Source organism: Panulirus ornatus, chromosome 18 (assembly GCF_036320965.1).
Source record: "Panulirus ornatus isolate Po-2019 chromosome 18, ASM3632096v1, whole genome shotgun sequence".
NCBI lineage: Eukaryota > Metazoa > Arthropoda > Malacostraca > Decapoda > Palinuridae > Panulirus > Panulirus ornatus.
In genome coordinates this window covers 3456214-3472697 of record NC_092241.1, presented here as the reverse complement: position 1 = coordinate 3472697, position 16484 = coordinate 3456214, and the positions used below count along the sequence as shown (strand labels likewise).

The window sequence follows — 16484 nt, the reverse complement described above, 5'->3', positions numbered from 1 at the left end:
CAGTGACGTCCCGAGGGGATATGACTCTGCCCACCCGATGGTTACTGTCTACAAAACAGTCAGGAAAATATTAGAGAAACTAATATTTTTTTAGTATTTATGGTCTAAAGAACAGACACATGAATCAGCTGTGGGATGCGTTAGACGATCATTGACGTTGATGCGTATGTTGGACACGGTCAAACTTGAGGAAATAGTGCGTATCCCAGGACGAGAGGAGGAGCGTCTGAATAGCTCAGTGGTGCGGCTGGGAGGAGACAAGTCGGAGCGGCTATGTAATGACTTTAATATGAAATTTCAGCAGAGGTTTTTAGCATTCGTCGGCGTTACTATGGCAGCCGAGGGAGGCAAGTGGCAGATGGTGATGAGGTTACCTTGGGGGACGATGTGTTAAGTGGATGATGGTTAAAACTTCCTGATGCTGGGAGGGAAATCAAGTTGAGTGTGTTTGTTAACAAAAGCCTGATGACTGTGTTCCGAGAATATGATGGTGGGGCGAGAAACGTGTATTGGGTGGTGAGAGCTTTGCTGGACAAGGCGATGAACATCAGGTATTGATGTGGTGTTCTTGCCGAATGGAAATGTCGAAAGGTTGAAAGGTAGGCAGCGTCCCATGGGAGGTCATAATTATGTTACCTGCCTCGTTGTTTGTTGCCAGGAGCTTGTCCTGTCTTGGCTGCAGTAGGCTTTGGTAAATAGTGACAGAGAAAAGAGGAGAAATGTTCTGGAGGTCGATTTCTGTAACACTGTGGTCTGGATTACGACGCAGGGAGAGTGAGAAACGAACAGATTGATGCAGGGCACAGACAGGTCTGACTGGGAATGGCGCGAGTCTGTGGCACTTGGCAAGAATAGATGCAACTTGCACGGCTGAGCAGTGATGTGCATGACGGTGCTCGAAGGAACCGGTGAGTCAGAAGGGGAAGTGGAGGTGTGGCTCATCAGCCGTGGTCATGCAGGAGTGTGTGGCTCAGCGGCCGTGGTCATGCAGGAGTGTTTGGCTCAGCGGCCGTGGTCATGCAGGAGTGTTTGGCTCAGCGGCCATGGTCATGCAAGAGTGTGTGGCTCAGCGGCCATGGTCATGCAGGAGTGTGTGGCTCAGCGGCCGTGGTCATGCAGGAGTGTGTGGCTCAGCGGCCGTGGTCATGCAGGAGTGTTTGGCTCAGCGGCCATGGTCATGCAAGAGTGTGTGGCTCAGCGGCCATGGTCATGCAGGAGTGTGTGGCTCAGCGGCCATGGTCATGCAGGAGTGTGTGGCTCAGCGGCCGTGGTCATGTAGGAGTGTGTAGCTCAGCAGCCGTTGTCATGCAGGAGAGTGTAGTGTGTGTACCTTCTGGAAGACAGACGACACTCGTATTTCCTTGTGCTTAATTAAAGACAAGACATAACCACACGTTTACCTCCCATTAATGATTTGTTTTCCCTTGTCTTCCAGCAGGTGACGACAACGCCGGCCTGGGCATGACGGGCGGCGTGGGCAGCGTAGGCGGCGTGGGCGTGTTCCTCATCACCACGCAAGACGTGAGCGTCGGCCAGGAGCTCATGTTCTGGGCCCACGACCCAACTCTCGCCTGGTCCCGCAAGAAGATGGAAAAGACCAGTAAGTGAGGACTCTGTATACGTGTGTGTGTGTGTGTGTAACCCGATAATGCACGTGATGATAGGCCTGTGTTGGTGAAGCCTCCCTCACTGATGATACCCAGTTGATGGTGAAACCCAGGTGCTGGCGAACGTTCCAGAAACGCTGGAAGCCGGGTATAACAGATGTTTGGGCCATTGTCAGCTGCCGCTCTGTTACTGTTTGTGATCAGCTCGTCTGTTTGTGCATACGGGAACCCATTTCTCCGCTCTGTCATACGTCTTAACATTATTTGTTCTCTGCATTCATTGTGCTTTCGTTCCAGTCGGCCGTCGGCCATGTTATGTTGGATACATTTCCCCATCTCATTCCAGACCTTTGCTGGAGCGTCCTTGTCTCCTCTACCTCACCGGTTCCCTTAAATGTTAAGAAAATGTTTCCATAACGACATCGTAAAATCACTTAAGGAAGTTAGAATTCATACATCTTGTCTCCCGTTATTTGTTTTTTACTGCAGTGTTGGTAAGTCTGTTATTCCAGCTTGCATCTTAGCTTGTTAGCTCCAGTCCATTAGGTATGTTTTCCATTGCTTGCATTTTCACCCTTAACAGCAAGTCTCTATACTTCCCTCAAGCAGGATGACCAAAATTATGACAGAGTTATAGATCTAATATACTTAAATAATTTGGTGTCGAGTGTTTTCCCCCGTGTGGCTGAGATAGTAACCCTGACTTTCATCATCGCATGAGTCACCTCGGTGACGCTGTTGCTAACGTGGTTAGGTTACTAACATTGTGGGTGTTGTGTTGACCCAAGATTGTTAGGTTAACTCTAGATTCCTCTCATTAAGGAGGTCCTGTATCGTCCCTCCCTCCATGCAGGATAAAGGTAAGTCTCGACTCACAATGACCTCACAAGCACCACTCATCTTGCTGCCGCTGACATCTCTCAAAAAAATATCATACTTTACGTTGTGGCAGAAGCTGTTTAGCCTTATCTGGAGACACATTCTGCTGTGGTCTGGGTCCTGGGCCGTCGTCCACAAACACCATCAACAGCAGCGACTCACCCTTCAGAACACCACTGGTTTTCTTTCCTCGTATTGAAATAGTAAGTCAGACATGACAGCTCTGTCCACTGCGCAGTGGATGATGAACGACCCTGAGGTTGATCCTGAGGTGAAGTCTACCCCTCCCTTGCCCCCTTTCCCCCAACCCTATCAGTCCTCTATAGAGGAAATTAATATGTGTGTGTGTGTATGTGTGTGTGTGTGTGTGTGTGTGTGTGTGTGATTATGCATGTGTAGGTAGGTGTACTTGTGTCCTTGTGTGTGCTAGCTGGTACATTTACCCCCCCCCCCTCGTGCTAGCTGGTACGTTTACCCCCCCCTCGTGCTAGCTGGTACACTTACCCCCCCCCCTCGTGCTAGCTGGTACATTTACCCCCCCCCTCGTGCTAGCTGGTACATTTACCCCCCCCTCGTGCTAGCTGGTACATTTAACCCCCCCCCCCCCCCAAGCCCACATCTCCACGATGCTTCTGAAACATTAAAATCAATAAGTTGTGCCTCGCGATATTTACAGTAGCGGGCTGTGGCCTCCCGGACACCACCGTTTCAAATGGCATTCTATTCTTTTTTTTTTTTTTTTAACGATCGTCCATCGGTAAGGACTCGGCTACCGCGAGCTAAACGTTTTGACTTGATTATAGTAATTACAGCAGTATAATTATCATGTTTGGATGTAGAGAAAAAAGGATCAGTACAACAGATCTCATATGTATTAACAGAATACCGCTTTCCTGTGTGTGTGTGTGTGTGTGTGTGTGTGTATATGTGTCTGTGTATCTGTGTGTGTGTGTGTGTGTGTAAAAACGAAGTTATCGTACAGGTCCATTATAACGGACGGGTGCTGCCAACCGCACGAACAAAAGACCATCTGCCTAATATGTGGCTGGACACTACGTAATTGCCAACTGTTGATAAAGCGTTTTTTGTTTTGGTTTCCATGATGCGTAATATTCCAGCAATAGTTGACTAACACTCCACAGTGACAGAAGATAACAGTAGCCAAAATAACGGTACGGGAAATAAAAAAAAAAGAATAAAAACAACGTCTGTCGTTAGAGCATTTGATGGAATAAGTGAGTAAAGAGCTGAGTAGATAATGTAGATCTCTGGCCTTACCCAGTCAGGCTGGGTGTGAGTGTTCACCAGATCTCTGGCTTACCCGGTCTAGTCTTGCTGTGTGACCACATCACTTGATGTTGTGCTGGATGACAGACGCAGCACACTCGCTGTTAACCGGCCATCTCGTAGTTTCGTCTGTGTAATGTTTTGACCAAGGCTACCTCGAGGTAATTCTTCTCACGTATTCTCATTAAACTTTTGATTTAGGTACATTAATATGGCCGGCCGACCATGTTAACTATTCCAATTTCTTACGGCGGACTTCGTCATTAGTGTTGACAAGATGGACACCAGGTATTTGTAGCCTGGATAATTCGCAACTTATTATATGATCTTTGCTTCCACTTGAGGATTACCTCGGCCCTTCGAAGCACGAGTGGGACGACCCCTTGAGCACGATGGCACGACCCCTTGAGCACAAAGGTACGACCCTTGAGCACGATGGCACGACCCCTTGAGCACGATGGCACGACCCCTTGAGGACAAAGGTACGACCCTTGAGCCCGATGGCACGACCCCTTGAGCACAAAGGTACGACCCCTTGAGCACAAAGGTACGACCCTTGAGCACAAAGATACAACCCTTGAGCACAAGGTACGACCCTTGAGCACGATGGCACGACCTCTAGGGCACAAAGGTACTACCCTTGAGCACAAAGGTACAACCCTTAAGCACAAAGGTACGACCTTTGAGCACAAAGGTACGACCCTTGAGCACAAAGATACAACCCTTGAGCACAAGGTACGACCCTTGAGCACAATGGCACGATCCCTTGAGTACAAAGGTACTACCCTTGGTAGGGCTCTTGGGTATGAAGACCCGGCCTTATATTTCATAACGCTATTTCTAAAAGTATGTTACCTTATCCCTCGTCCAGTGTAACACCATTTCCCTCTCGTCAAATGACACCATTTCTTTCGTCTAGTATAATAGTTTCCCTCACTTGACATGACACCATTTCCTTCACTTAGCTTGACACCATCTTGCTCGTCTCGTCTGACACCATCTTCCTCGTCTCGTCTGACACCATCTTCCTCGTCTCGTCTGACACCATCTTCCTCGTGTCGTCTGACACCATCTTCCTCGTCTCGTCTGACACCATCTTCCTCGTCTCGTCCGACACCATCTTCCTCGTCTAGTGTGACACCATCTTCCTCGTCTCGTCTGACACCATCTTCCTCGTCTAGTGTTACGCTATCTTCCTCGTCTCGTCTGACACCATCTTCCTCGTCTCGTCTGACACCATCTTCCTCGTCTCGTCTGACACCATCTTCCTCGTCTAGTGTTACACCATCTTCCTCGTCTCGTCTGACACCATCTTCCTCGTCTAGTGTGACACCATTTCCCTTGTCTAGTATGACAATGTCTCTCACGTGGCATGACACCAATACTCTTATCTAGTGTGACACCATTTTTGTCGTCTAGTCTGACACCATTCCCCTCACGTCACATGACACCATTTCCCTCTTCATGTCTGACACCAACTCTCCCTCACGTCTGACATGACACCGTAACTGGGGTGTCCATCGTCCTCGATCCTTTCGTAATCAAAGTGTGTCGTCATGTACATAACATTTCATATATTCTCCTGCAATAGTGATAGCATGGCCGTGCAATATTCATCTGCCGATTGTGCAACATACAAGCGCCATGCGAACACCAGTTTTCACTTTGTGCAACACCTCCGCTGCCGTCCTCGCGCCAGGGACTCATTGTTCGCAAGAGAGGAAAACCTATGCAATGTGCCTACAGATTCGGCCCGACTGAAATGCTGTTCTACAGCATAAGGTATTACGTCAGGCATCTCATATCTACGTTCTAGTGTCTGAGTCGTCGGTGAGGCCATAGCGATAACATAACACTGGCGAGGTCCATGTGCCTATGTGAGAGTACAACTCCGCATATACTCCAGCGGCATTTACTACACTGAGTCAGATCCATCTGGATTACTTTGAATTCTTGATGCAAAATACCGATTACTTCCATGTGTATGATTACTATCTGTGTGTTACGAGGAGAGAGTTGTACACTCGTGTTGTCCCCGTCTCTTAACCTTGTATATATGTACTGTGTCTTTACTCCGATGCATTCACGTATACACACCCCTAGCTTATGCCATGTACCCACTCTATCAACCAGTCCTCAAGAAAAGGATGAAGAGCTCGGTGGACAGTGGACCTGTTGCCTCGACCCAGGATTCGAACCTATGCGGGTTTGATCCCAGGCTGCCCATGCATGCGTGACGGTCAGAAACAGTAACCAATACTCCACGGAGGTCTTTGTGTGTGTGTGTGTGTGTGTGTGTGTGTAAATAAAGTGTCATAAGATTTAACAGAAGGATTTCGAAAGAAAAAACGGGTGGAATCAATAGGACGAGATATAAAGATCGCAAATATCGTTGATATCTTCATACGGCCGACAGCCTAGTTGTCCAGTTGGAAGGGAGGTACGAGAAGTACTAGTACGATTGCTGACCATTGTAGGTTTATCGTATGATCCTATGGGGTGTCTGTGTGTGTGTGTCTAGATGGTTCCGAGGATACGAGTGGAGGTATGTGTGACGAGCCTCAGCAGGGGAATTGGCTGTCACCGCTGCACAGGTCAGAGTGATTTACGATTCAAGGCTGCAGATCTGGGCAGTCGTTTGGGTAAGGCGAAGATATTGCAGCTGCAGCACCATTTTTTATGAGGTGAACCTGGATGCATTTGACACAGCTCTCTGTCTTGAAGTAATGGATGCATAAATGTGAAAAGATCTGAAATTTTTGACTGGTCAAGCAAGACACGGAATCGGTCCAACAAATGACAGTTGCCAGACTGGAGCTCTCAATAGCAACACTGTCAGTCCAAGTTGGACAGTCTTTTGCTTCAAGTGCTCAAAGTTCGGGCTACGAGAGTCGGCACTCTGGGCTGATTGCATTATTACAGAAATCACACAGAGAGGATCTGGACGTTTGGAGCGAAGAGAATTTCATTTGTCCACGATGTTTCTTCCCACCGGCCGTAGCATTATGTACTTACCAAACCCAGTCCAGCAGACGACGCATCTTGAGGCTCAGACGTCAACGATATGACTTTTAACAAGAGATTGAAAGAAGGACCAAAGTTGGTCAGTGACTCCTGGTGCAGGACCGAACATGTTGAAGAATATTGAGCACGGCGGTACAACAATTGTGCACGACGGTACAACCCTTGTGCACGACGGTACAACACTTGTGCATGACGGTACAACACTTATGCACGACGGTACAACACTTGTGCATGACGGTACAACACTTGTGTAAGGTCGTGTGCAGAGAGAAATGAGGGGGGTTCACGCTTCCTTCGTCTGAGGAAGGCGGTAGGTAGCACAGATTCATATCGTCATGGGTTAGTTGTCACATCGTAAGTCTGCTGAGGAAACAAAATGTACAGACCTAAATATTATCTTATCTTCAAGAAGTACGAGACTATAACCTTCAACTATCTACAGATTATTCGTTTTTACTAAGAGCTGTAAATATTCTGGATAGAAAATGGTTATCCTGAGAGTCAGGCGGATCTTGGTCAGTCTAGAGCCATTTAAGAACAAATGATGACCTCAATGTTGCATGACGGCTTTCAGCGGCACTTGTACCTGGCATTGCCGAGCGACCTGCGATGTTCTGGGTGGATCACATATCTGTGGTGATCGTGAAATATATGTAAATGAATAAGGAAAGTAAGGACAGAGAGTTATGCCGCTTAATCATCGAAACCACTGGATCGCAATGGTTCGTTTTTTGATCAACAAAGGTGTTCAAAAAAATCCATGACACGTAAGAAGCTTAAGGCGTCGCCTCAAGAATTAACGATGTTGCTGATCGACCAGAAGAGCCAGCTACCGCAGGTATGCCTATGTTTAAGGCGTCGCCCCAGGATCTACCAGAAGAGCCAGCTGCCGCAGGTATGCCTATGTTTAAGGCGTCGCCCCAGGATCGACCAGAAGAGCCAGCTACCGCAGGTATGTCTACGTTTAAGGCGTCGCTCCAGGATCGACCAGAAGAGCCAGCTGCCGCAGGTATGCCTACGTTTAAGGCTTCGCCCCAGGATCTACCAGAAGAGCCAGCTACCGCAGGTATGCCTACTTTTTTACAAATGCAGTTGACTGTTTGTGGCCGAGTCATTGTCCAGAGGGACCGCAGCTGAGAAAAAAAGATACGTCTGTGTATCTACGTGCCTACCAGTACGGGCTGGGCGTACTGAGCTGTGCTACTCAGATGCATATTTGCTCACAAAGGCCTTGATGAGATCTACGTGTACGAGGGGAAATCCTGAAAGTGTTCGCTTGGAGAATAGCACTAATTTCGCTGGAGGGGAGAGAGAGAGAAATGAGGGTTGCTCTCCGGAGATGGAATGTCAGACATTAAACTAAAGAACATCTTTTGAGGTAAATGGACTAGAAATTCACCCTCCCGCCAGCTGCTTACCATATGGGAGGAATGTGGAAAATACAGATGAGGACAGTGAGAAAGGTTGTTAAAACCGTCTTGAACTATCGAGATTTAGATGACGGGCGTCTCAGTATGATAACGTCGTTATAAACACCCGGCCATTAACCTTTGTATCATATGATCCTTATGACCTGGAGGCACTCGCTCTGAATCACGTGCTTTTATGCAGCTCCGGTAGAGGAGGTTTTCCAGGAAGGATGATCATGGGAGACGCTGGAGGCTTGCCTGGCATTTAGAAGACCGGAGTCTTGGAAACGCTGGGCTAGACAGTATTTTCATGTTTTGCCCCTTGTGTCATAAAGTTGCTGGAAGGCTAAAGGAACGTTCAGGGCAAGGATGTGATCCTTGTAAGGGACGAGAGCAATTCCTGGAAGCGTTGGCTGCTGGCAGTGTCATGTCCTTCTTTAGGAGAGATAAGGAATGGGTCGAATGTTGGCATTGGACCGGTGTATAAGACTAAATTTTTAGAGGACGTTTCAGGAAAGATGAAGGAAATCCATATAGTCAACAATTTGGTCATAATCTTCCCTAACTTAAAATGGAGCCGCGTGTTGTGTATGTTCGTCTGTATAATGTCATGTTGATATTTGGTTTTCATCTTTCTGGGTGTGAGATGGGTTCACGTAACTCTTGTACTGATCCTACACAGAACAAAATAGCTTGTCTGGAATTATAGGGTTAAGTACGCACTATGCGTTTTACCAGACATAAAGATTACTGTTATGGTCCTGTACAGGAAGCCACTATCAGTAGTGTATGATGGTCACGAAGGTGTGGCTTACTGGGTAAAGTCGGTCCCATGAGGGCCTTAGACGTACCGCGACTCACGACTTTTATCCCCTGAATACAACGTCACGACCCTTAAGCACGCAGGTACGACCCTTAGGTGTGATGGCCTGGCCTTGACCTGAAACTTCAAAATGAAGTTACAGACCAGAGAAAAATGCCTGAGAGTTGTGCGCATCGCGTCCAAGAGTCGTTGCCTTGATCTGGTAGTTTGGTTCCTGAAAGCCATTGTGGAAATGTGCCATCAGTCTCGAGTAGCACTCGACCAACAGTTCCGCTTTTGTTCATCGTCTCCAGGAAGGTCAGCAGCAAACAGCTCATGTCTTTATCTGCGGAAATCTGTTTCGAAAATACAGTCCATTCTCAAACAGGCCCTCCTGCCTGCCAGCACAGATAACGAAAAGAATATATCTGTATGTTTATAGATAAAACATGGCTTAAAAGGGGTTGGGCTGGTACTCGGTCACTCATGCTACAAAGAGAAAACGTTAGAAGCATCCGAACTCTTGACATCATTCAAAAACTCCACATTAGGAACTTTTCCATCTGAACAGCTCCCAGTATTTCCTGTACATTTGGTATCCTGTGTGTTCCCAACTCATGTTATGGACATTATCATTCGGAACATTTGTGTCTGAAGCTTTCTAATTCTGAACGTCGCGTTCCAGCTGGAATGACTGATTGAAAATAGAGTTTGAATTTTTCTGGCCAAAATTAATGGTTTTTCCAGTTCGAGGTTTTGCTGCCAGTGAGAGTGGCCATCCTGGCCGCCACCGCCACTGGAGTATTACGTTGTCAGTGTCAGTGGTGTCATGCTGGTGTTGTCATGGGTACGGTGTGGATATTGATGCTGGTAACGTATTGTTGGTATTCTTGTTGTCACTGGTTCTGGTGATGTCATTTGTGATGGTTGATGATGTTGATGACGTTGTCACTCGGGCTAATGTGTCCCGTACTTGTCAGTAGTGCTGATGTTGCCACTAGGGATGTTAGTACAGATGTGGCCACTATATGTGGCGTCTCCAGTGGTGTTGATGTCATCACTGTTACAGTGTTGCCACTGCGAGTAGCACCACTGGTTGCCGACATTCCCACTGCTTTTGGTATGGGTGTTGTTGCTGGTGATACCAGTGGCACTGCTTTTACCAGTGGTACCATTAGTATCTGTACTACCACTGTTACAGATAGTGTGCTACTAAGAATGGTGATTCCTGCAGGAAGTGGCTTCACCAGTGGGCCACTTGTGATGTGGGGCAATGACTAGCACTTGCCTTGCCACTGCAGATGTTAGTGGGGCAATCATCCGTCAGTGTACCACTAGTTCCTTCCTGGTAAGTCAGGGTCTGTATATCGCACGTTCTTGATTATTTAGTAAATCATTCGTCTCTTTATCAATCTGTCTGTCTGCTTCTGTCTATGTATGTCTGTCTGTCTTCCATTCTATCTTTCTATCTATCAGTCTAACTGTCCACTTGTCTGTCAGTCTGCCTGTCCGTCAGCACTTTTGCAGTGGCTCTCGCATCAGCTCTTGACTAACCTCACGTTCTGAGGGACTGGTCAACATGCAGAATGCACTCCCGTCTGGGAAAAGCTGTTATAGTGAGGACAGGCTTCCAAGATGTAGCGGTTAGCGGTGCTGAACTTAGCGCATTCACGGGTCGCCCAGGGTCGAGTCCGCCGCGTAGGTTCGAATCCTGGTCTATATATATATATATATATATATATATATATATATATATATATATATATATATATATATAATCACATAATACTCTCAAACAGCAAGGAATCAAACCCCGTATTATTTGTGTGTTACCTGGGTAATCTAACCACTCAGCTATTCAGCTACCACACAAATTGCACGGGGTTCGAGTCCTTGCTGTGTAAGGGTATTATGTTCTATGAAAGTGCGCGCTCAGTGCTCTCTCTCTCTCTCTCTCTCTCTCTCTCATATATATATATATATATATATATATATATATATATATATATATATATATATATATATATATGTGTGTGTGTGTGTGTGTGTGTGTGTGTGTGTGTGTGTGTGTATCGTTCCTGAGGCCATTTATTTCCCTGTGTCATATTAGCAAATATATAAAAAAAAAAATAAGCACTAAAGTTAAAGAGAAATTCAAAGTTAATGGAACTGGACGTCTCGTGCAAAAACGGATTTGCATCTCTGGTGAAACAAAAACTGGGTTGGAAACTTCGTAGAAACTACATGAAATAAAACGACACTGAAAATGAAATAGCAGGAGAACCTTCGAGAAGCAGAGGGAGTGACCGGGTGACGTGCGTCTGTCTGGGGATGTCGTGCAGATTATTCCCCATGTCTGCCACCACCAGTCAGGGTTGAGGTCACAAGTGATCCCATTTTAATACCCAGAAGGCCCTACTGTTCTCCTTACGGGTCGACTTCCTTCCTTAAAGGTCGTACGTAAGGTTCGTACTGTCGTATTCAGGGGTCGTACCATCGTGCCTAGGGGAAACACAGACGTCGTACTCAAGGGTCGTACTGTCGTATTCAGAGGTCGTACCATCGTGCTTAAGGGTCTAAACACCAAATTTTAGCAAGAAATTATACAACCACCAGCCAGCCTTTTGATTTGCGTTACACCAAGACTTTCCACCATATTTCTTGATAATACAAACATACGTCTGCTTATAACTGGTTCTTATGTTAACACAGACGAAGTTACAAGTTCTGTACTCCTACGTAGTTAAGGCTGATGTTATAATGATATTCCATTTATGAGTGGAACTGTAACTTGTAGCATAAGGTATGACTTTTGAGCTTATCTCTCGTTGAGCAGTTATGAGCATATATCATCTACGCCCCTCTGATACCTTTCACATTTCTCAGATGTTTTGAATCTAATAGAAAATGTGCGTCATGATCTACAACAAACATGGTGTTTCTCAGTTATTAATCCGCGATGTGAACTGCCCACGGGCCGGTAGGGGAGCGGCCCTCTGGGTACCACTCTCTCCTGGTGTGTTGTTCTGGCGACACCCGAAGCCACGTTAGGCAGTTGTTGATCCTCACTGACACATGAGGGAGTGAGTAATGATGACATCACTGTGATCATAACGCCGGATTTAGTATCCAGCCACAACCCGAGTGGATTTACTTACATATTGCTGACGGAAGTGTTGTGTGAGTGCCATGATGGCATCCTTGAACACGACGGTACGACCTTTGGGTATATTAGCGAAAACGTTGGCCTGATCCTCGAAAGGTCAGGTCAAAGGCTAGATCATCATACTGAAAGGTCATACCGTCGTGCTCAACAGTGGGGAACAATACCCCTTCCGTGTTCAAGGGGTTAGAGACACTTCGAGTCAGTCAAATTCACTTGGAATTACGTATCTTCATCGTCAAGAGTTTCCCAGCATTTAGCTTTCCATCTGCAGCTGCTCCGCTACTTGACAAGGCTCATCTCGTACTGTGGGCGGTGACATCGATGTGGCAGTTAGCTTCCAAAGCTATTCTTTTCTTCCCGTGTGAAGGATTTCCCATAAAAAGATAGATATAGAAAATCTCCAAAGAATCAAATTGTTGACTTGTGCGCTCCTTATGTTTCATTGAGTAGACGCCGTGCCAAGTGGGCAGGTTTCGTTGATACTTTAGAACACCTCACTATACCCTTCACACACACACACACACACACACACACACACACACACAAGGGCAGTTGCCGCACTTGAGGATTTCATCCTCCGTTCGCCACACTGAACCGGAGAGGTTAAGGGTAGTAGTTACCACACTAGAGAATCTCTTCCCACGTTCACCTCACTGAACCCATGTGGTCAGGGGAGGTAACAGTCATGTTGTTCCTAACGTTGTTACCTGACGATCACCGTCATCACCTGGAGCCACCACACTCACACCTGCAGCGTTTACTGTGAGCATCTTTAATTTCTGTATTACGCCGACAGTGTTGCCCTCGTTGTTCACATTCGTGTGTACAAATGTTTTCTTCCGTGTTGGAACTGTGTTGCGACAGTCACTGAGCACTGGCCTACTGTGACTGTTCTGCATCGGTTCACAGTGACTGCTCTGCAGTGCTCTACAGTGACTGCTCTTCATCGGTGCACAGTAACTGCTCCACACTGGACCATAGTGACTGCATTGCACTAGTCCACAGTGACTGTTCTGCACTGGTCCACAGTGAATGCTCTGCACTGGTCCACAGTGACAGCTCTGCACTGGTCCACAGTGACTGCTCTGCACTGGTCCACAGTGACAGCTCTGCAGTGGTCCACAGGCCATCACGGGAGGACAGTGGAAATATGTTAAACAGCCTCACCTTCCCCGGCCTGGAGCATCCCGTCCTCTGGCCTCCTGCTGACTGCAATCTTTCTCCGTTTTCTATCATTTCTTCCACTTCGAATGTGTTCACGTGAATTACATAATGGAACTCATGCCACATGATAGGCTTATCCGAGTTAGTCATGCATAGTGACAGCTAAAAGATGTGGTTTAAAAGGAGCTATAATGTGAGTATAAGTGAAATATGTTGGATTTTCTCTATGGAAACTACAAAACCTGGACAAGGCTATGTGTATGATCGTTAAATACAGATATGTTCGTCGAAATGGTCGAAGTAATTATTATTTGACCGCTGTGGTACACCTTGAAGGACCCATATTCTCCACAAATGAACAAAAAAAAAATTTACCACAATGAGAGAATGTAAACACTCCAAAAAATTAGTCTGAACAGTTGTGTCTCGCCTTAAAAATCTCCCTTCACGCCCCATTGCCCACAGCTTCGAATCATTAAGGAATGTATTAATCATTTTTCTGTTCATATCTTCATTAGTAGCAGCTGTTCCTTATATAAACTGGGTCTCCGGAGGTATGGAAGCACCTCCGTGGCTCGAGCTATCACACGCCGTAAACACTCGCACTAATCTCTAAGTGTTTTTAGAATGGTTTTAACGGAGCGCAAATTCTGAGCCACGTTTTCTCTGATGCATCCTGGGTCTGCCATTTGCTGTCCCTAAAATTTCGTTTTTCATGTCTTGATTTTCTTCAGGTGTTGTGTCACCTCAAGACATGTATAGGTGCATTAGCGCCTCTCTGGTCCAGAACCACATTAGGTAGAGAAACATTGTGACCCGTGAGAAAATGTGGTGATATTCTCTGAACATCGCTTTATCATTACTTTAATATTTCACCAAGTTTATAGAGGCCAACACCACTCCAGGGATCAACACACCCTCCTGAATTACTTTCGTACGTCCGGGTTACGTAAGTCCTGCTTTCAATGCCCCAAGTGGGAAGTTTTATGACATTCTATTTTTCTAGCGAATTTTCATATTAGCAACAGCTACTCATATTACACGATGGTGCTCAATAGCTGAGGAAGGATCACCGTAGCTCGAAATAGTTGTGTTCTAAAGACCAGAGGTAATATCTTAGTGAGAGAAAACGTGAACCGAGCAGTGTGCCTGAGCGTTTTCTCTTTGAATACCCAGAACTTCAATTTTTCTTACTTTTCCATTTTAAGTTTGACTATGATATTTCACAGTACCTTTAGATTTCTCCTATGAATATTTCTTGCTTTTCGTTTGAATTTTCTTCACTGTAATTTGTATGAATTTTTATTACGCAGGAAAGAAAACACGTTAGAAATAAGGCGTTATGTAAACATATGACAGAGGGATAGCTGGCAGTGTAAGAAACAAAAAGGGATCGTAAACTGTAATTTCTTCAAGTTGATCATCACTTATATCCTCTTCTTACTGCTGCAGTGGTTTTAGGTGGAGGATACATATGTTGCAGATTAGTCATCAGGATTAATTGAATTTAGAAAAAAAAAATGGTAATCGAAGCATTTCATTTTATTTTTTCAAGTTACCCATCGAACGCAGAGATGGAAATATTTACTCTTTCTGCTTAAGACGATTTCCACATACCCACCTGAAACGGCTCCCACTTACCACACGTTGGGATCTAAGTGCGCTCATTTTTGCCTGATGGTAACCAGTCATAGGTGGTTAGTCTGTTTCGGAAAGAGAGTCGCACAGACACACAGACCAGGCAGACACAAGGCCCAGGAAAGATGGTTTGACTTAACACTACCGTAAAAGATGCAGTGCCCATAAAAGCAGTAGAAGAAAGGAATAGAAAAGCAAAGCCACTCTCCCCATCCTCCACTCCATTCGGGAACACTCTGGACGAGAAACAGGTAGAAAAAAATACTTTGCAGGAGTAATATGCCTGAAGGAAATCTTTATAGGAACGTCAGAGGTTAGAGTGAGCGTGAATGACATGCATCTCGTCACCAAAGACACGCATCCCTTCACTTTCTACTAAAAAGATAATAGTAATGATAAACTTTGAGCTCCAGCCTCGTGACTTACTGTGTCTATATTATTCCTGATGTGGAAAGATGATACAATACTTCCCTCTTGTTCCTATAAAGCAGGTGACACACGTTAATCAATGTTGATAAGTCTCCTCAACATGGTCAGGCCGGAGATCGAGAGGTTGGGAAGGTAGCATGATACACCATCACGTCATGATGATTATATTGTGGGGAAACATTCGGTACTGGAGAGTGATAAGCGATGATCAAGGCTAATTCTGAACATATCAACAGTCCTGCTCTAAACAACACGTCCCGGGAGAGAGAGAGAGAGAGAGAGAGAGAGAGAGAGAGAGAGAGAGAGAGAGAGAGAGAGAGAGAGTGTATAAGACAGACTGAACGTCACTTTAGGTCTGAGGTGTATCGTAGGATTTGGTTGTTTGACGGACATCAGATGGAGCGTGTCTCTGCTGTGGGTGCCGCGCTGTCACAGAGGGATTCGACTGGTGCTTTTGGTAAAGTATTTCATCCTCATGTCAGGTAACCATCGTCTGTTGCCACACATCATAAGGGCTTAGACAGTACAAATTCTGCTTTCTATGAGATCTCTCTGCTGTCGTAGGAGTAATATGTTTACTTCTATGCATAAAAACGACCCACAAGTTGTCGTTCTAACCCAGTGAGGAAAAAAAAACGACCTCTGCTCTTGATAAGGATTAATTCCTTTCCTCGATGACTGTGTCTTATGATGAACTAAGGACTCACTGTTGCGAGAGCTCATCCAGAATACGGGAGGTCACTGTGGTAGCGTCTCCCGTCACACCTGACACAAGTGGGTCGGGGGAACTGCCTGTGTGTGTTGTGCTTCCAGTCTGCCGCGTTATCTGGCAGTGCCATCTGACCTTAGCTTCCTTTGATAACCTCGTGATCAAGGTGTTACGACCCCTGGGCACGGCAGTACGACCCCTTGGGCACGACAGTACGACCCCTGGGCACGGCAGTACAACCCCTGGGCACGACAGTACGACCCCTGGGCACGGCAGTACAACCCCTGGGCACGACAGTACGACCCCTTGGGCACGGCAGTACGACCCCTTGGGCACGGCAGTACAACCCCTGGGCACGGCAGTACAACCC

The 16484-nt window shown here is 46.2% G+C and overlaps 1 protein-coding gene across 1 annotated transcript in view; it reads left to right on the top strand.

The window, feature by feature from the left end:
- Positions 1–16484, top strand: part of LOC139755182 (uncharacterized) — a 622641-nt gene that overhangs the window by 417668 nt on the left and 188489 nt on the right. The window contains 1 exon segment of the mRNA XM_071673354.1: positions 1439–1600. Coding sequence (XP_071529455.1) covers positions 1439–1600 — 162 coding nt within the window.